General features: G+C 31.6%; 1 protein-coding gene across 1 annotated transcript in view; it reads right to left on the reverse strand.

The window, feature by feature from the left end:
- The window catches only part of LOC126768532 (uncharacterized), a 286,006-nt gene that overhangs the window by 145,660 nt on the left and 118,452 nt on the right, over nucleotides 1-21,894 (reverse strand). The window contains exon 3 of the mRNA XM_050486706.1: nucleotides 19,536-19,744. Within this exon, the coding sequence (XP_050342663.1) occupies nucleotides 19,536-19,744 (209 nt within the window). The remainder of the gene's footprint in view (nucleotides 1-19,535; nucleotides 19,745-21,894) is intronic.

Genomic DNA, 21,894 nt, shown 5'->3' on the forward strand with positions numbered 1-21,894 from the left:
AATTGTCACAATGTTATTCCACCAACCCGCACTGGAGCAGCGTGGTGGAATAAGCTCTAAACCAAAAAAGGGAGCCCAACAGTGGGACATTCACACGCTGCTACGGGGGGATCACAATGTTGCGACGCTTGTAATTAAACTTTCGGTTTATATCGATGATATATTAATTATAGTACTCCTGTTATATATAAAGTACTTTCAAGGTTAGTGTAGAATATCAAACTCCTACCTAATTGATTTGATTTTGCTGAAAATAAAAATTTTAATTTAATTTAAATATCATAGTTTTTCCTTGATACCATACTTTGATGTTGTAATATTGTATTTTAAAAATTATTAAAACCCGGCGTCTTTCTAATGTATTAGATTATAGTACCAATGTTATATAGACATACATATATGTTTTGCGTAGGAGTTAATGTGTTGCAGCGCCATCTAGAACAATCAAATTTTGATCGAAAAAACAGTGTATTTTAATCTTAAACAAATATATACAACATAAATATAATATTAAGTAAGAAATATAATCCCCCTATACTGCCGAACATAAGAACAGATAAAAATTTTGTGATGCTTGCCCGGGATTGATCCATCGATCCGCGACCATCCCTTAAGATCCGTGACTTCTAACCACTGGATTCGGCCTAATTTACTAATGAAAGTCAAATGTAAACGCAGAATTTAAATAATTGTAATAGCTTTTTCAACAATTAAAACATAACAGAAATTTATTTATTTATCACAGAGGGTCGCATACAGAATTTAAAATTAATTTGTTTAAAAGATAAAAGTAATTAACGTTGAGCCCACGTGTATTAGAAAAGGGCATCACATTGTATGTGGGCTTGTAATCTAAACTAATTGGCAGTCAGGTAGAGTCGTCTTGGCTCAATTAGAGATCTGATGTTCTATTACGTTACAAAGGTACCGAATGCATTTAGACGGTACTCTTACGACATTATGTACGCGTGGTACATCATTTCGCATTGCTACTTCATTGTTTTTATGTTATAGCTAGACGGGCAAATTGGCCATTTGATGTTAAGTGGTCACAGACATTGGCACTATAAAAAATATTAACCATCCCTTACAGCGCTAATGCGCCACCAAACTTGGGAACTAAATTGTTATGTCTCTTGTGTTTGTAGTTACACTGGCTCTTTCGCCCTTTAAACCAAAACACGACAATACTAAATATTGCTGTTTGGCGGTAAAATATGCAATGAACATGGTACATACGAATGGAGCATACAATTTTTTTTGCGCCGGCTACATCGCCGACACATCGTTGGCCACCACCATCATATATTTTCTTGCGCGTGAATTTTAATTTCGCCGTAACTCCTGGGATAATAATTTAAATTAAGCATATAGTTTAATTGAACATTAAAATTCGAAAGGGACCGCGACCGCTGAATTTTTATGTAGCGACTTAAAGTTTTAAATAATAAAAAAAATATATTATGCGGTCAGGGTCAGAAACGAAGTCATTTGCGATATTTTTTCAAAACGTGTTTTTAACACGATTTTTATTCATTTTATTACATTGCTGTATTTTGTCAAACCAAAAAGTATATTTATTCAACTCTTTCTTAGTTTATTTTATGTTATTTTTTAATTCAAAAATATTCAGTAAGCATTTAAATTCATAAATTTTAACATTTTGGGAAAATAGTAATTTCAAAATCCAAAATTAAATACTGAGAAGCGAATTATAAGTTATATATAAAAAACATCTTTACTAAATATATTTTTTGACAATTACACAGAACCGTCCTTATTTAATACCAATGATGCAACCGCATCTTATTCTTGCCTTCCAATCGATTCAAATCGACCTTCGCATTATTAGCAACTAACAGTTTTTATTAAAACTTACAAATTGAACTACTGCAAAGTAATTCTTGATATAATTTATTATATTATTTATTATTTAAAATAAATATTTTATTTTACATAACTCGATATGATTTATTTTACTCAAATTATATAAATATTTTCAAAGTAAATTAAACCTTTTAACAATAAATTAAACATCAAAAATGTCTTTAAATGGTTCAAACAATCAAAACAGAGTCTACTATAAATTAATGAATAGCTTGCTAAATAATGGTCTAATATTTTCCAATAACTATTGGAATAAAAATTTCGTGTTTACACATTTATAAAATAAAATCATTCAAATGATAACTTAAAACAAAAAGATCAATATTTGAAAATTGTTGCCGATAGATGGTGATATGCGCACATAAATATAATTATTTAAGCGACAAATTAAAAGAATTATTGCCATTGATATGCGCTCATACATATCATACCTGGCATGATTCAATGTTTCATATTGCAGTACTTTTTTTTTTGATTCTGCACTAGTTTTTGTAGACAATGAGCGTTTGTTTTTGGTATTTTTTTGCACCTTGAAGTTGGTTTTGCTTTTTTTTCTTTCAATAGTTTTTTCGATGCTGAATATATTATGATTTCACTATGATTTTTCCTGTAATGCATGTAAATAGAAAACAGTAAAAATAGTTAAAAGTTGAATGTAAATAATATCTAAATACTTGTATTTATTTATATGATTTATTAGCTTATTTTTCAAGGTTGCATTTTTTAAACTTGCTGCAGTTTCAATTTCTCGACTTTCTATCATAAAGTTGCGATGAAGACACGATATAAGTCCCGTATAAATTAAAATGATAACAAAAAAAAAATTGCAGTCGGGGGACCCCCGTCAGGAACGAAGTACTTTGCGATATTTTTTCTTGCGCTAATGGGCTTCAGGAACAGGTTTGAATCCGGATCCGTGCCGATGAGCAAGCTGTTCAATGGTGTTGTCTCAATTTCTGGTAGTTGCACTTTTCCTGATGACGCAACACATCCCGGCTGACTCATGTTTGAATTTCAGCGAATGACAATGAGTACATTCTTTAACCATAGCACAAATGAGCACTTTCGGATGACCAGAATATTCAATATCTGGCTCGTACTCGAATACGAGACGAAGGAACGAAGCGGATGTAAATGCTCGATTTATTTGTTGGTGTTGTCGGTCATTTGCTCTCGTGTGTTAACTACGTATCGGCGCGCTTGTCTCCGTTCTAATTGTCGTTGTTGATTTCATTCCGCTCGTACCTCTTGTTATTGAGATGCACGCAATTTCGAAATGCACACACGTACTTTTTCGTTATCTTATTGAATTTGTTCGTCTGTTCTTATTAATCTTCTATTTCGCAAGTTTGTTCCTTTATTCGTTCGATGGCCCAAATGGGTCCCCTTGCTGGCATTGTTCACTGTAACACACACATACACACAAATACGCCAAATTGTTGTACTTACTGATGAAAAACGGTATACCGATAATGTTTGCTCTTTTAGTATTTCACCAACCTTTTCGTTTTTTTTAATGAGTTTTTTATATATAAGATTAAGCACATGATTGGTGCTTGTCTGGGCTTAATCCTGCGATCTTCGGACATAATTTACGTATTCCACTCGCAGAACCATCTCGGCAAACACAATCAGTTTTAATAATAATAAATAAAACAATAATTAATGTTTCTTTGTTAAGGATATTCGCTAGTTTTATTTACGTCATTAACGCAATTGACTGTGGGCCGCTATAAATCAAAGTAATCTCCCAAATAATGTTCGAAAAAAAATAATTAATATATAAAATAAATTGCCACTAAAAACTGGAATTTTTCGTCATCAATCACTTCGAACAGTTGAAACATGAGTGCTTAAGGTAGGCGCACACTTGCAGAACCAATATATTAAGGCAAACACACACTAATCGGTGTCTCACTGCATTGTATGTTTTGAATAGGATCATCAAGATTATTAAATAGGTTAATGAGGCCTTCATTATTCTTAATTATGTGCCTGCTGTCTCTTGAATAGTGTGTATGTGTTTTCATTCAACTGTAATGAGTATGTAGTCTTTATAAAATTGCTTTTGATTTATACTCTGAATACATTTTGTTATGAATGCAGCCGTATTTACACATTATATTGTTTTTAGGGGAGCCGTACAATAACTGTTTCGACTAGTTGAAACCCGTGACTGCAATAATCAATATTTTTTTTTATTTCGTATCATTATAATTATAATGTTAAAAAACGTACATAACCATGATTTTGCCTTTTAAAAGTATGTATTACAATAATGTAAGCATAGCATAATGTGTAAACAGCAAAAGCAGACAATCGACTGTCAACAATACTGTCAGTCCAAACTAATAAAAACGAGAACGAGAAATATTGTCTAGTATAAAATAAAAATCAATGTTGAAATTTTCTTTTTAATAAATTCAGATATAACGTCTGCCTTAAGCTTACTAGGGGCAATTCTACTAGAAAATTGTCATTTTATCGCAATTAAGTTACGAGCATATACCTGACGGTAAGTGGTCACCAACGTCCATAGATATTGACGTTGTAGGAAATGTTAACCATCACTTACATAGCCAATGCGCCACCAACCTTGGGAACTAAGATGTTATGTCTCATATGCCTGTAATTACACTGGCTCACTCACCCTTTAAGCCGGAACACAACAATATCAAGACCACCACCAGATCATATCGGTTCGGTTCCGATCGGAATAAATATATAATATATTATTCAAGTAAGGTTGGAATTGAATCGGGAACGTATTGTCATTGTTATAGATTTGTAGAATCGGTCGCTTGCTACAACCTGCGTCCCTAGTACTATTTTATGTCTATAATTAATTATGATTGTTATACGTGTTGTGTTTATAAAGCTACAGGCAAAATCATTATAACATTAAGGCATACTGTATAAGTATTCACTTCATCTCCTTCCATTCGCCTATAAAATTTGGATTTCCATATCACTGCACTCAATAACAATCAACTGACGTTGAAGCTGTCACGACCCCAAACTGCAGTTTCCTATTACGCTTCAAGTTTTAAATAATAATTATTATCTGTGAACGCGGAGAGGCAAATTTAATGCAGGGGTGATATAATTTCTAAATTACATTTTCTACTTCGTTGTCTATTTATTAATACGTGAAGAGCAAAACTTTGTGCCCCTTTTCAAGCATATTGCGCACACAGCGTGTCAGATTTGGCATGTTAAAGTTTATATGGAAAGGATAATAAACTAAAATTTGTATATAATATGTGTTACAAATTATATTAAATAAAATAATAATATTGTTTATGTCCATACCGCCAATGTCAAACACATAATAGTCTATGGTCAAACTGTTGGGCAGAGCAGATATTGTGGCCAATGAATATAAAAATTACACATTTTAATTTAAGATTTAAGACATCAATTGAAAATGACGTATTTACCCGCTGGCAGCTTACACTTCTATGCAATGATTTGTTAAAGAACTACGGTAATATTCAAGCTCAAAAATTAATTATGGTCGAATTTGGAACAGTAGTTTCAATAAATTATTTTTATTTATAGTATTAAGTGCATTTTGAAAATTATTCGATTCGATGAATTTACTGAATATTTTAAACCAAAAAGTTGCGAAAAAAAAAAGTTTTGGTATTGACATTACTAAGTATTTTCAATTATTATTACTCACATATGAGACTATAATATAAATGCATTCTATATTTAAAATTCTGTGAATTTAATCTTCCCCGTATTTTGGTAGTCTAATCGCAGATTATAATCCAAAATAAATATTAACAAAAAGTGTTCTATGTTAAAAAATAAATATTAAAGGAAATATTATTTAGTTTACTTTTTAGTAATTTTGTTTTCACGAATCAATCTGAAAACAGATTATAAAGCAAATATCGATAAAGACAGGTTCTATATTTGAACTTGTTTATTCATATCGGCCATTCGAGTTCGTGGACGATAAGTGGCCACTAGAGAGGAAGTAACCGTGGCCAAATTGCGGACGTTGAACATTATTCAATATAGTCTGGTGTCAAGTGTTCGTCGATGGTTGAGGTATCAGATAATGTGTCGCGTTATATCTATTTTAACTTTGCATATAAAATTTTAGGTTATATGGAAATATCTACATTTACCAACAAATGTCGAAATATATTATTAAGATAACGTATTATTATTATAAACACTAAGAGTAATGCAGACGTGGCAAAGGTATTTTTCTTTCGCAATGCGTTCATGCCTCCCTTCACGTCTACTAATACAGAAAAAGATAATTGTCGTGTTTTTATATTACCACAGCTGAGTTCTAAAATTAATTTATAATGTCAAGTTGACACATTTAATATACACATAAATTATAATCACAATAAAATCTTTAATAGTTTCGGTATAAAAAGATTTCTAGACTATTTAACGAGTTGACGAATTATATAATTATTTAATACTTCATCTGCGGGTAATTCAATGATATCCTCCTGACCGATTTATGTCACTGCGTCTAATCTCAAGAGAGATTAGCCAACTACGCAGGACATGTTATATTGCATATAGACAGGGCATAGGAGACGTAGGATTGCATAAAAATGGATATGTGTATGAAAGATGATGAGATGTAAGTACTGAGATGATGATTGACAGATAAGAATGGAACAAAAATACATGTTGTGCCAACCCCACGTAATTAAATAAGTATAGAAAGAAGAAATGTGTGTGCAAACACAAGTGCACTCATTATTTACGCCAATCCGACACGACACAAATGATTATCAAACCATTTTTACTGTCTTAATCGTTTTTAAGCAAAAAAGATGCGGGGTGATGCATCACTGCGTAAGCTTAACAGCAAATTTTAATTAATATATTATAATATTATAAAAAAGTAGTATAGTAGTATGTCTTTGTTCTTTTTAAATATTGTTCATATATATCAGCATATTTAAAATTATTTGCGCATTACAAAGTATTGATAAATTTTGTGTTAGATTATATTGTTGTGATCCGGTTTGGAGGATAAGTGAGCCAGTGAAATTTCAGTCACTTATCCTCAGCCCTTCACAAAAAACAGTTAGTATGGATCGTAAAGGAGTATGACGTCACGTTCACCCATGAGTAGCCTTATAGACAGCGGTATAAAAAAAAACTAATTTCAGTATACAAGGGGTTCCCATCAAAATAAACCCATCAGATGTTACTGCCGTTTTTGTATCGTAATGGGGCGGTTCTAATAAACAGACAATAACTTTGCAATGAAGGTATTCTGATCGTTTCTATCTGAATCCAAACGACTTGGATTTCGAATGAAATGAGTTTGTTTTGTATCGTTTTTATGTTATATAACGTTATGTTAGTAAATGTGAAGGTCGCTGTTTGTTTAAAGAACTTCCGCCTTTTTACGGCGAATAACTACTACTATTACTATAAATACTGGGCGTTTGAGTTTCGCTTGTATTTAATAATTAGTTATAATTATTTTTTGTATAATTTTGCGTTTTTAATATAGACATTTGTACAAATAAACTTAACAAACAACACCTTATCTAAATATAAAATATATATAATATGTATTTAACATTTTAAGATAAAAACAATATATATGTGGTCATATAATTAATGAATCAATACGTTCAAAATACCAGCTCAATAAGTTGTAGTTAGACTTGTAGTGACTTTAAATGTATGGAGTCACAAAGGTTAATTAAAAAAAAAGCGGTCAACCTCAAGAGAGATTAGCCAATAGCACAGGACATATTACAGTGCACAAGCGTGTGCGCAAACACTGGTGCACTCTATATTCCCTAACTCTCATAATCCGATAGGACGGCAATCCGAAACGACCGGAAAGAGTGTAGGCGCAGAACGGTTTACGTGATTTCCGAGGCACGGGAACACACTATCAACTTTCAGACTCCGGGCTGCTATTGAGAATTTTCGAGAGAAAAACCCTATAACTTTTTGGGCCCGACCTGGATTTTAAACCCAGGACGTCCACCTCGCCACTAGATCAACGATACCGTCAAAAATTTATATATATCTATGTTTAAAGAAAATATAAATATAAACGTGTGTCGCCTTATTTTGACCCAATAGACCCTTAGATTAACGCAGAAGTTAGTCAATATAATTACGATTACGATATAAATAATACGAAAAAACAGAATTAAAGTGTAAAATGTATCTGACGCAAATAGATTCACCAGAAATACTATATTGTTACGTAGAGTTCTTTTAATACACATTTCATTTTTAAAATGAAATAAAATTAAAATTTTATTAAACCGAAATATTTGGGTATATATATGATATAAAACTAGTAAAAATATATATTACAAGACTGAATAAAGCCTATTTGAAATCAACAAGTATGTATTACATAGAATTAAAGCGGGGAACACTTCCCAAGATAAATATTAGTGGAGGCCCACAGACCCGAGATTATCTCACGCCATTACGGAATTAAACTAAATGAAAAGTTTTCATCCCTAACAATAGAACCCTAAAAATAGCTCCCATTACATTACGTTTATCCACTTATAAGGGTGGGTAGCATGATTGTATTTATAAATTATTGTGTTAAAATTAGTTTTTTTTATATATGTTATAGGTAGGAGGACGGGCGAATGGGCCACCTGATGTTAAATGATCACCGCCCATAGACATTGCCGATGACGAACCATTCCTTACATCACTAATGCGCCATCAACTTTGGGAATGAAGATTTAATCTCTCTTGTACCTGTAGTTACACTGGCTCACTCATTCTTCAAACCGGAACGCAACAACACTAAGTATTGCCCCAACGGGCTTGCACAAAGCCCTTTAACCAAGTACATTATCATGGTCCTCATGGTCTCATGCATAATATATACTGGTGGTAGAGCTTTGTGCAAGCTCGTCTGGGTAGGTACCACCCACTCATCAGATATTCTACCGCAAAACAGCAATACTTGATATTGTTGTGTTCCGGTTTGAAGGGTGAGTGAGCCAGTGTAATTACAGGCACAAGGGATATAAAATCTTAGTTCCCAAGGTTGGTGGCGCATTGGATATGTAAGCGATGGTTGACATTTCTTACAATGCCAATGTCTAAGAGCGTTGGTGACCACTTACCATCAGGTGGCCCATATGCTCGTCCGCCTTCCTATTCTATAAAAAAAAAAAAAAATACTTAAAAAATCGTTTTTACGTACTATTAATACAAAACAAAAACTACTGAGTTGAGAAGGCTAAAACTCAGAAAAGTTTTTTTTATAACAATTTTTTTATATTACAACAATGGGACGGGTATCTTTTGCCAAATTTTACGCCTACGTATTCAGCTTGTCTTATATAAGCTAGATTTTTTTTAAATATGGCAATTATATCTTATTTAAAAATATGTTATTTTTAGTAAAAAAATATTTACATTGGCTGTATATATATGAGCAACGTATGAGAACGGCGACATTCTATTAATTCGTAGCGCGTGTATCCGAAAGTGCCTACACCTGTTAGGATGATTTACATTGTACTCTAGTAAGGTAAGGTTTACACGTACATATGTTATTGCTATTTGTTCACATTTAAAGTCTCTGGATTACTAAATATAAAAATATATGGTTGTATAAAATGTAATTGTTATATTATTACACTAAATAATTATACTATAATATAAAAAATTACGAGATGATTTATTTATTAGTTAGTTTTAATTATAGATTAATGTTATTTTATTTATTATTACAGCACCATCTACCTCATATCCTATGATTTGTTTCTTACACCGTTATTTGCCTGGAAGAGATCGCTATGTAGCAATAAGTTCGCCAAAATTGTATGCTACTTTAATTTAGGCTGTATCCACGTTTTGTATTTTTTTTCTTTTTGTGATATACAGTAAAGTATAAAGTAAAGTAAAGTCACCTCAGACTTCAAAAACAACAATAAATAAAAATAATTCTTGTTATATATAACAAAATATAAAACAAAGTTGTGTAGTATTATTATTTATCGGACACAAATACCATTCTATTTCACAAATTTATTAATACAATTAGCAACAAAAACAACTTTAGATATTTTCACAAAAACAAATTAAATCTGACAAAAACAGGTGATTCTAAATGAACTACGATTTTTACTTTTGTAACGACTTCTCAACCTATTTTCAACTTCAGCAGAACTTTAGTAAATTAATAAGTATTTTTATGTTAATATTACTAACAAGACTACGGATAATGGCTAAAGCATAAATCATGTACTATATAATCTATTCCAATAGAAGAACGGGTAGAGATAAACGAAACTTAGATTTACATATTCCATGCCATTTGCTCTGTTATATTATGCACTACAAAAAGTTCTGGTTTAATTTATATTAATTAAAATATAATACTATTTTTTTAATACGATTCAACTTAACTTCTTATATCTTGTACTTGCTTTGTAGAAAAATTCTCAATAATCGCTCGGCGTCTGGTAACTGGCAATAATTACGCTGCCGTGCTATTATAATATAATTTGTGAACTTATGTGTGCGCAAATATAACTGTACCCTCATAATCCGATGGGACGGAAATCTGACACAACAGGTGTTTCAGCACTTCCAAGCTACTAAGATTTTCTTATCAGCAAACCGAATAACTTTTTAATGGCCCGACTGTCTAATCACGACCTGAAAAAGTTGATGGGATGGGATTGTATATGGAAAGAAAATAACGGGGACCATTGACACAACTTTGGTGGGGATGTTCTGCGGTATATTGCGATTGGCGGACTATGATGACCCAGTGATTAAACCCAGGATCTCAATAACTCCTTATAAAGCTTACAAAGTGACTAGACTAACGAGGTAATTATATAATATTATAATTACTAACATAAATATATTTCTTGCTTTACAAGCAATGTCTTATAATGTTTTTGTATAATCAAATGTATAAAATGGGAAGATTTTTAGTGTCGGTCGTAAAGTGAATCTTTCTAACAATGGGCCCACAATAAAACATGAAAAGTACGTTAACGACCGATAAAGCTGTGTTTACTGTATACGGTTGCTATCAGGCCGAGTTCGGGGTTCAATTTAAATATATTGATATTTCTACGGTATGCGAGAAGAAATTAAATGAGTGTGATGAATAAAATTGTAATCGTATTTATTCATAAGATATATATTTAACGATAAGTAGAAGCAGACGAAATAATTAATTAATAATCTTTTTTAGACACCTACTTCTAACGAAAGGATAGATACATTAATGAATTAAATAATAATTAAAACATCAGTAACTTAAAATAAATTGGTTAGTTTTGAACTACATAGCAATTTCGAGTCACATGTAAGACAAACAATCAGCTTAACCGGCATAAATAATTGTCGAAAACCTAGAAGCTTATATCACCAAGTATGGGTTCTAACGCTGACTTTCATTGGAATCTTACAGATGTCGGTTATAGTTATATCTCTAGCTTGGAGACGTGGTGAAATAAACTCCAACCTATCTCTTAAATAGGAGTAGATAGTCCCTCTGTCTAGCACAGGGAGGGACATATATGGTCTTACTTAACTACTACATACTTCCGATCCAAAAATATGCTTTTTGCCTTTCTTCACGCAAGCGTCAAAACTCTTTTCCAACCATTATACCATCCTTAATATTTAAATATTATAATGAGCTATCTCTTCGTTAAATTTTATATTTTTCTTTGATTTTACTTTTTCAACTTTTACTGATGGTAGAGTTATGGTCAAGCTCGTCTGGGTAGGTACCACCCACTCATCAGATATTCTACCGCAAAACAACAGTACTTGATATTGTTGTGTTCCGGTTTGCAGGGTGAGTGAGCCATTGTAATTACAGGCACAAGGGGCATAACATCTTAGTTTCCAAGGTTGGTGGGGCATTGGTGATGTAAGCGATGGTTAACATTTCTTACAGTGCCAATGTATATGGGCGTTGATGACCACTTACCATCAGGTGACCCATATGCTCGTCCGCCTTTCTGTTCTATAAAAAAATGCTATTCTGTAAGAACTCACTTCATTACACAAATGTTGACAATCAACTTATGGTGATATTGAGACGTATATTCTAGAAATGTTATAATTATTATGATCAATGTCGCATAACACTTTCTGGTATTTCACGGCAGATTTCTGCGGTAAGTTTCGATTTTGTTCTTACAAAGTAGCGCTACTCGAGACTGCTTTGATTATATCAATATAATAATAAAGTAACCATCACGCTACGTTTCTCTTGTCTCTGCGTTCTCTCTTCAGCCATATCAGACCAACCCGAAGCTAATGAATCTAACTGAATGTCCTAAAAATGCTAACACGAATGCTTCTACATTTTTTGTCTCATTTGGTATTTTTTTTTTAAATTCCAAAGCTATTATACTGCAATTTTATAATTAACCTTTGTTATTTAAATAATACTGCGCTACATATATACAAATATTGAATTCTTACTGCGCCCCATGTTTTTAGTGTAAAAGTATAATGATTATACTTTAAAATAATTTTAGTATATTTATTATATATTTCTCAAATAAAACCTTAATAGTAAGTTGACATCTGATATAGTTTTACCACCAAGTCTAATAAAAGCTCTGAGACTAACTAATTTATCACTACCTATGTTGTCATAAATAACTGCCCTAAAACAGTGAATACAAAACAATTCAAAAGAAAGTATTTTGAAAATATTATTTATTTATTATTATATATTGAGATTGGGAGTCAACCTTGGTCCGGCCAGTAATATATTATTAGGTATTTTTGTCATATTTCTCTCTATAGCAACCATTCCATTACCATCCTATCGAGTTATAAGACTGAGGGAATAGAGAGTGCATCTTTACGTTCACACCTGTGCGTTACAATATGTACTGAACTGTTAGCTACTCCTTATTGCGAAAAGCTACGTGACAGAAATTCATCAGGATGAGATACATTATATTTTATCATTATGAATAAATATTGCTGCTTTAAAATAAAGTACGAAATTTTAATTAGCACTAGTTCATTAGTCGCCCAGAGACCAGAATAGCATTTCGCGAAGTTTGTGAACAGTTATAACTTGACCTAACTAAATAATATGATTTGATCGACTTTTACTATGGGGTAGACATACAAATATAACTATAAGCGTACTTATTAGCCGAGATGGCCCAGTGGTTAGAACGCGTGAATCTTATCCGATGATCGTGGGTTCAAACCGGGCAAGCACCACTGTATTTTCATGTGCTTAATTTGTGATTATAATTCATCTCGTGCTTAACGGTGAAGGAAAACATCGTGAGGAAACCTGCATGTGTCTAATTTCATTGAAATTCTGCCACATGTGTATTCTACCAACCCGCATTGGAGCAGCGTGGTGGAATAAGCTCCACAACCTTCTCCTCAAAAGGGAGAGGAGGCTTTAGCCCAGCATTGGGACATTAACAGGCTGTTACTGTACTTATTACCTTAGTTACGGAACCCTAAGCCCGCTAATACTTCTTACAAAATCACCCATGTAAAAAATTTACGACGCTATATTTAGTTGTATCAGTCATAAAAAACCACCTAAAACCTGTACGCAAAATAATAAGCTATAGTCATAAAACAAGTAACATTTTCTTTTTCCCGAAAATTCTGAAACATAACAGCATCATATACTTAGGATAAACCTTTTATTTGGAAAGCATTGCTATCATTTATAATCTCTCTTCTAAAAATCCTCACTCTATTTTTATTATGTAATTTGCACAAATACTAATTAGCTTTGGTCTTAAACTAACCTGATCAGAAGCAAATTGAAGATATGTGGAACCACAGTTTCAGTGAGAAATCATTTTACAATAAAAGCAACGTTATAACCAGTTTTAATGGCAACCCTTGGCCTAACTGGATACCACCTATTCACAATATAAATCGAACTTCATAATTTATTTGTTATAAACTTGTATATTGAATTAAATATTAATATTAAAAAGACGACGAAGAAAGTCTTTGATTTCATAGAGTTAGTGCGAAAGGATTGGTTCCAATGCGACCATCCTGGTGATAAAACTTAATAGCCCTTGTTAGACGCGATTATAAAAGTAACCTTAGTGGGCTCACACGAAACCCTCGGGTTGAAATGGGACGGTTATTCTGCACTACTGCAATCGTAAAAGGAATCGACTTCACAATCTCTGAATATTACTCGTTATTATGAATTTTTGTGCGGACAGGTGGTCCTATCTTATTTGCTATTTTTCCAGTTTTAGAATTAGAATTAGAAGTTTTAGAACATGATGATTCCTCAGGCTATTTAAAAAATACGTTCATAGGTCAAAAATATTTTTTGTATACTATTTTTAATAATATTCGTAATATAAAATTAAATACCATGTTACAAATATCGAGAAAAGCCGAGATGGTTCAGTGGTACTCGTGAATCTTAACCGATGATCGTGGGTTCAAACCCGGGCAAGCACCACTGAAGTTTTTCATGTGCTTAATTTGTGATTATAATATATATATCTTGAGCTTTTCGGTGAAGGAAAACATTTTGAGGAAACCTGCATGTGTCTAATTTCACTGAAATTCTGCCACATGTGTATACCGCCAACGCAAATTGAAGCAGCATGGTGGAATAAGCTCCAAATCTTCTTCTTAAAAAGGGAGAGGAGGCCTTAGCCCAGTGGGACATTTACAGGCTGATACCGTAAATATCGAGATTTCAAATATGTTTCTATTTATTTGTCATAAATACTGCCAACCATGGTCGAGGGTAATGACCTGAAGTTATAGATTGGTGTTATTGTTTATCAAAATTGAACTGATAAATCTAGAACTGCATTTAAATAATATGAATATCACATATTACACACAAGCTCACATGGAGCTCGTAGTTATTTTTTTATTTCCAGTAAGTATCGAAATAATTGAAAGAAATAGAATCTGAAATAGTAACTATTATTTATTTTTTATTAAGTAAAGTTTATTATCGAACTAGTACGCTCATCAACTATCCAAAGATATTGTATTGGCCCAGAAATCAACGTTGAAAATTATGAAATGATTAATTACTTTTTCGAGTTCACGGATAATATATCGAAGATGTATAGTTGATTGCTAAGGCAATGACGATAAGCTTCCCGTACTCTAAAGACCAAAAATATTTTGGATAATAAAATTTAATCTTTTAATTCAAATCACTTAAATTAAGCTATGTACTGTATCAAATATTGGAAAGGTACCAACCACTTCCTAAAAATAAAATTTTATTGTATATTATTACTTTAAAATGAAATATTTTTATATGTTTTTCGTCCATTTAGATAAATCAAACCATTGCTACCGGTGATCAATGCTAACAAAGACCAAGTTTTTTATTTCAATCTATAAACCTTCACTTACATGGATAACAAGCTACCTAAAAAGACAGCGAAGTTTTCTATTAGTTATCTTAAACAATGAGTTGGTTTTAACATTAATTTTAACGAAGCTGTAGTACCTCTAGGGAGATACTCGGGCCACTACTATTTCTTTCTTATATTAATAACCGTGATGAATTGTATTTTTTGTCAATTTCGTTGTACTCGCCGTGTTGTTGTAATTAATGTTGATATTGATTACAAGAGTTTACAAATAAATTAATTCGTTATTATTATAATAATGTTCTAAGCAGACAAAACCGTGAAAGCAGCATCAATATATACATAATTATATTACGGGTATGTTTATTTAATATTAAAATGAATTTTCGACATTCGAAGGCAAATAAAAATATTAAAAACGGCTATTCAAGAATACACAAACAGTACAAAATATCAGTAAAATAATATTTTTTAATTGTTATAATTAATTTTTAATATTTTTTTTTTTGAATGTGAAGTTTTACCTTTAAGTTGGTGAGATACTGTCACAAAAAATATAAGTATATTATATACATGAATTAGTGTAAGCAATTATTTGTTAGCCTACATAAATAAAAAAATAATGCACCGATACTCGGAGCAGGAGTCGATTCTGCAACCCTGGAGTTCTCTCACTGGGTCACTATCAATATCGCCAACGGGCCAACGAATTGGTAGTGCATCAAAAGAATTGCAGCTAAAGAAGTCAAGAAATTACAATAAAAATCGAGCCCACTCTGAGAAATGACGTACAACATGGTAATTTAATTCGCTTATTTCATTTATTCTTTAAACAAAAGAGTGCATAAATTGAATTTATATTAGACTTTTGAATGGGTTGTCTCTTTTGACTTTGTTTGCATTGAGTTAATTTAATATTCTACAACTGTAAGTTATGCTATCAATTTATATTATTGCGCATGCTAAAAATAAATGAAGATACATATGATTAAGACTTCTTGCAAAAAGGGATGTGTACATAAATTGGGATATCAATGATAACAAATTTTTAACAACCCGATCGTTCCACGAAAGTCACTTTTAAATTTCGAACATCGATGAAAATTAATTAATCCATGAATTAAAGACGTATTATTGCCGCAATCTTAAATCATTTAAGTCATAAAAGTTAGTTAGCGGTTGTCGAAAAATACATACGTTGAATGAGTTAAATTTTAAAAGTCTAATACAAATTTTGTCAAATCAGTAGTATATTCAGATTTGCAGCATTTTGTTGCTTAAATATATAATATGTAGTTGTGTATTTAATTCTCGTGCGGGCTTCTGTCGTTACGTATATTTGAAAAACGAACAATGAAATCGGTTCAAATTCAATCCAAATAAAAAAGCTACATAAAAATATATAATCTACTTAGAGATTTTTTGTTATTCTATGACGTGTTAAAATTGAATACCTTGCAAGTTTTTTTAAACGTATAAATTTCCCTATACAATTTTCGCAAAATAAATTTGTAAAATTTTCAGTGAAACAAACTTTAGTAGCAGTTATAGTTTTATAATATAAAAGGCTTTTATAAAACAGCTGAGTTCAGTCAGCTCTCAATATTCGTAGTCCTAAAGTATGATGCAAGCATATTTACCCTATCTTATAAACTCCACCCCCACTGGCCAACCCAAGATACTTTAAAACAGTGAAGCGAACTCCTAAGTTAGGAAGGCTGAGATAATAATTTTTCAAATTGTATTATAACGCCAAGTATCCACTTTCTAGATTCCAGATATTTTTAATGAAGGACCCAGTTCTTGTCGAATTTTCATAAAAACTTTTCGAAGCTGGTAAGAGAAAATTTATGGGAAACGCGATGGGAACTTTTTCAAGTTGGATTACGTAACTAGGAATTATGGAGATGGCAGATTTCCTTGTTAAGGTTTAACGTGGGTGAGATCACCATTTATTCGGCTATTAAAACTTGGCATTTTATTTAGATCAAAACAAAATACAAACAACTACAAAAAAATGTAGCAATATCTAATAATGAATTTGTTTGTATTTATTTATTTTGTTCATAGATTTAGTAAAATAGATCAAATATTAGCATATTAAAGATATGCATATACATAAAAGAGTAAAGGAAAGTATGTTTATTTACGTTACCTCCATATTATTTATTAAAATCAAAGTTTAAATTGTTTTATTTGAAAGATTTTTTTATAAATATTATTCAAAATGGTATCAAAATTTCAATAACAGTAAAATTATATCAAAGCTTATGGATAAGCCCTATCTATCCAAAACAATAAAATTGTTACCTAACTTATTTTATGGGGTATGGAGATAGAAGATATATCGGACTAAATTTGGTAGATTGGGTTAATCGTGGGTAAAGTATAATTCATTTTATGTTGACTCCTTAAATTATTGAGGTTATCAATTCATGTTTTTTTTTATTACGAATAGAGATCGTATCTTAATCATTATATTAATATTATAAAGTGGTCTAATATTAAAAATCTCATTATTTATAAAGTTATTAATCTCAGTTTGACGTTTATACTAATTCTGATAAGAAATAAAATATACACAAAAATCAAACAAATGAAACAATTAACTATATTAGTTGTACGTGTGTGTAGCACACATCTATTTATAACTTGCACTACAAACTTGCACTAAATCCACAATTTAACTACATTATGCATCAAATACTTACAAAATTAAATAAATATTTATACATTATCAATCTCAATCGTTAATTAAATAACCTCACACCTAAATACGTATTCATTTCTGAAATATAATATTTTCACGATATAAAACTGCTCTCAAAACTCAAAATTAACTCGAGAGCAATATTGTGAGCAAATCCAATAATTCCGTCAAATGTAAAGAAACTTCAAAGATACTGTGTATAAATATTATTTAGTAACGAAAAGGTATACTCTAAGGTGCTTTCAAATATTCATGAGTCCAATTGAATTGGAAGCTGAGGATTCTTATAAAAGGCAATGATTAAATTGAAGTGCCCTACCATTTGCTGCTTTGAATCAAACATTTTCTTTTATTAAAAAAAAGGAAAAACATCACAAGGAGTAAGACCGAATCGTATGCCGTTACGGCAAACGGTACGGCGTTCTCCTTTTCCATCATCCGCTTCTTTCCAGGGCCTGATGTGTGCGTGGCGTGTATTCTATGTAAATGAGTGCTATATATACTAATCTATCATAATAATTATATACGTTTTTTTTCATAAGGAAACTGTTTTTATTTACTTCGCTTCATATTGTATTTTTTTACAAAGAATAGCAATCCAACTTGTGCTAGGAGTGGGGATGACAATAGCTCAAGGCACCAGGATTGAACCTGCGACTTCCACATCGTTTACATTTTCCACAGCCTGGAGTCTCGTGACAGCCACAAATTTTATAAGAAAATCAAATATTAAAATAATTTATATTTTTAATTAAAAACATTGAATGAATATCAAATCAATTCTGCTATAAAAATTAGAGCAAGTATTTTTGATTCTCATATCAAATGTTCATTGTGACACCAATATTAATAACGAACGATGTTGCGGAGAAACAATATACCTATATATGTAATAAATATATGTATGTATTTGAGTAGTTTACAGTATGGTGGACACCTTTCAAATCTGTTAGGGACGTCGTATAGTAAATGTACATTTATACGACACTAAACAGAATAATTTGTTAAAATAGACTTTAAAAACAATGGTCTACTTGACTTTACACTTTTCACGATATCTTTAGATAAGTTCAAAATTAAAAAAAAAATTAAGTTGAAAAACTTCAATTTTTTTCTTAAATTTCAATTACAATAAAAGCGTATGCTATTGTGTAGTGTCGCAAAATACTTTTTTAAAAGTAACTTTAGAAACGGGTGTACATTTATTTTATCACTACCAACATATTATAAAAAAAAAGTTCCACCGCCGCGGCTGTCTGTGTGAATGCGATAAACTCAAAAACGACCATACGGTGTTTCATACGGTTTTCATCGATGGATGTAGTGATTCATAAGGAAGTTTGAGGTATATAATTAATAAAAGTTTTGTCTGAATTGGCTGAAATATGATTGTTGAAGATGTCAGAAAAAAACCACGCCGATTTGTAGCTTAACTGGCATATTACGATATATTGTATATAGATCTAAACGTCCGAAGCCGAGATGAGTAATTCGTTAAAATAAATTATATAGTATATAAATACTAAACAAATCAAAGTATACGTCATACTTTTCGTATTTATAATACAAAAAATAATAGTACGGATAATTGTATTGTTAACACTTACATCGACATCAATTCCAGGCTGTGCGAAGATTCTCGTAAAAGGATATTCCTTTGGAAGGTAACTGAAGAATTCTTGTCTTCCTCTGTACCACTTAACGCTATACAGCGTCTCGTTGCTTTCAAGAGCCCATTTACAACCCAACAGCACTGTGTCCCCGAGTCGGACGGCAGATGGTGCTATTAACTGCACGTCTCTTAAAGCTATTGTATCTGAAACAAACAGAAAATCGATTAGATTGTATTAAATATTGATCAAACAATTTTATTATTTTTTTAATATTAGAATAAATGTAACTATATCTGATTCTGACTCAAATATGATAAAAATCAAAACCACTGTGTAATATTTTTGTCTAAAAAACAAACGCACGTTAAGAATAATATATATATTTTTTTTATATAAAATTACATATAATATTATACGTCTTAATGATAATAATTTGTATAACTAAGAACTACCATAGAATAAATATTCTATTTAATTTATTATCACTATCGCGTCTCACCACTAAATAATGAAAACGATTAATTATTACAATCGAAATGTACAAAGTGTCCGAAAATAGATATATTTTCGGAATCGTCATCCACTTTACAGTACAATTTCAGCAGTATTTACTGAGCTAAGATAAAAGTCCGCAAACCAGCAATCAATTTCGCTCGCGTAGCTTACAAAAACATTTGTCCGAGAGCCGTATTTTTCTTTTACCGCCATCAGCGGACGTATATTAGTACCATTTTCGCGTGCCGAGTGCAAGCGGATTATAGCTTTTTTCCCACTTTTCATATATGAACTTTTTTACTAGCTTGTAGCGGATTACTGAGGTGCAATTTATGGCATGAAAAAGCATCCATATTAATATCTATAACTTTTTAATCTCAGCCGTTAAGCCCGTAGATATTTAAAAAAAAAGAAAGAAAATAGTTAGTAAAATTCTAGTTATTACTCAAGGATTGTTAAAATTATCAACAAGATTAAATTAAAAATAACTTGATTTGTTTGTAAGGGGCATAATAGAAGCTGGAAAGAAAATTCCTTTCAATCGAGGAAATAGTGTTTACCGCGCTGCTTAATGTAACAGACATAACATAACATATGTTGTCTCCTATTGTATTTAATCAGTCTATAGGTCTATAAGATATCACTAATATCATTAGAAAAAAAAACATATTAGACATAGAATATGTTCCGAGAAATTTGTCCAATTAATATTCATATATTTTTTTTAATTCCAACTTAAATAATAAATAAGCATTTAATTCAAATTTAAAAAACTTATAGTATTTTTTTACCAAAGTTGATAATGTTAAACAAAAAAACATCGATTGAGCCATTCCATCAAAATGTTTGCAATTATGAAATACTAATAAAAAAATCAACGGTTATGAATAGAAAATTAATTCCCGTTATCGCTTGTTAGTTTACGCTCATAATCGGACTCCACAATTCCACGTGCAGACCACAAACAATTACATTACATCAAGCGTCGCCTGTGCTTTAATGCAATTAGAAGACAGACGGGCGCACGATTTATACTTAATTGTGTACTGAGGTGATAATCTATACTTAGAAAGTATTAAGTGTTTGTTAGTAAGTTACAGTTAATTAATAAAAAAAAAACAATTTTACAGTTTGATCTGAAGGTCTCGAGAAGGCTAATTATGTCGTATGAGTCAAGTAAATGGTTATAAGAAAGATTTCTTAACTGACGGAGCTTAGCAAGCTGTCTAGTGATCAGCTTGTCATACACCTACATGCGCGTCTATATATATTTATTTTCTTCAGCCTTTTGCCGTCCACTGCTGGACGAAAGCTTCCCCTATAGAACGCCAACCATACCTATTTTCTATTTCAATTTTCATTCTAATTTCTCTATTTTCGTAACTATTCCAAATTCAATACATTAAAAACAAATTTTAAAACAATAATATCAAAAAAATATGTAAAAAAGATCGGGATGGTTGGTGTCTATAAACGTATCAGTAATTACTTATAGGGTTAAACATCCTAGCTAATTAGCCTTGTATAAATAAATGAGTCGAGATAGCCCAGTGGTAAGATCGCACGAATCTCAACCGATGAACGTGGGTTCAAACCCGGGCAAGCACCTCTGAATTCTCATGTGCTTAATTTCTGTTTATTATTCATCTCGTGCTTTTCGGTGAATGAAAACATCGTGAGGAAACCTGCATGTGTCTAATTTCATCGAAATTCTGCCACGTGTATTTCACCAACCCGCATTGGAGCAGCGTGGTGGAATAAGCTCCAAACCTTCTCCTCAAAAAGGGAGAGGAGGCCTTAGCCCAGCAGTGGGACATTCACAGGCTGTTACTGAATCTCAATAACGCACCGGTATCCC

This window comes from Nymphalis io, chromosome 5 (assembly GCF_905147045.1).
Source record: "Nymphalis io chromosome 5, ilAglIoxx1.1, whole genome shotgun sequence".
Lineage (NCBI taxonomy): Eukaryota > Metazoa > Arthropoda > Insecta > Lepidoptera > Nymphalidae > Nymphalis > Nymphalis io.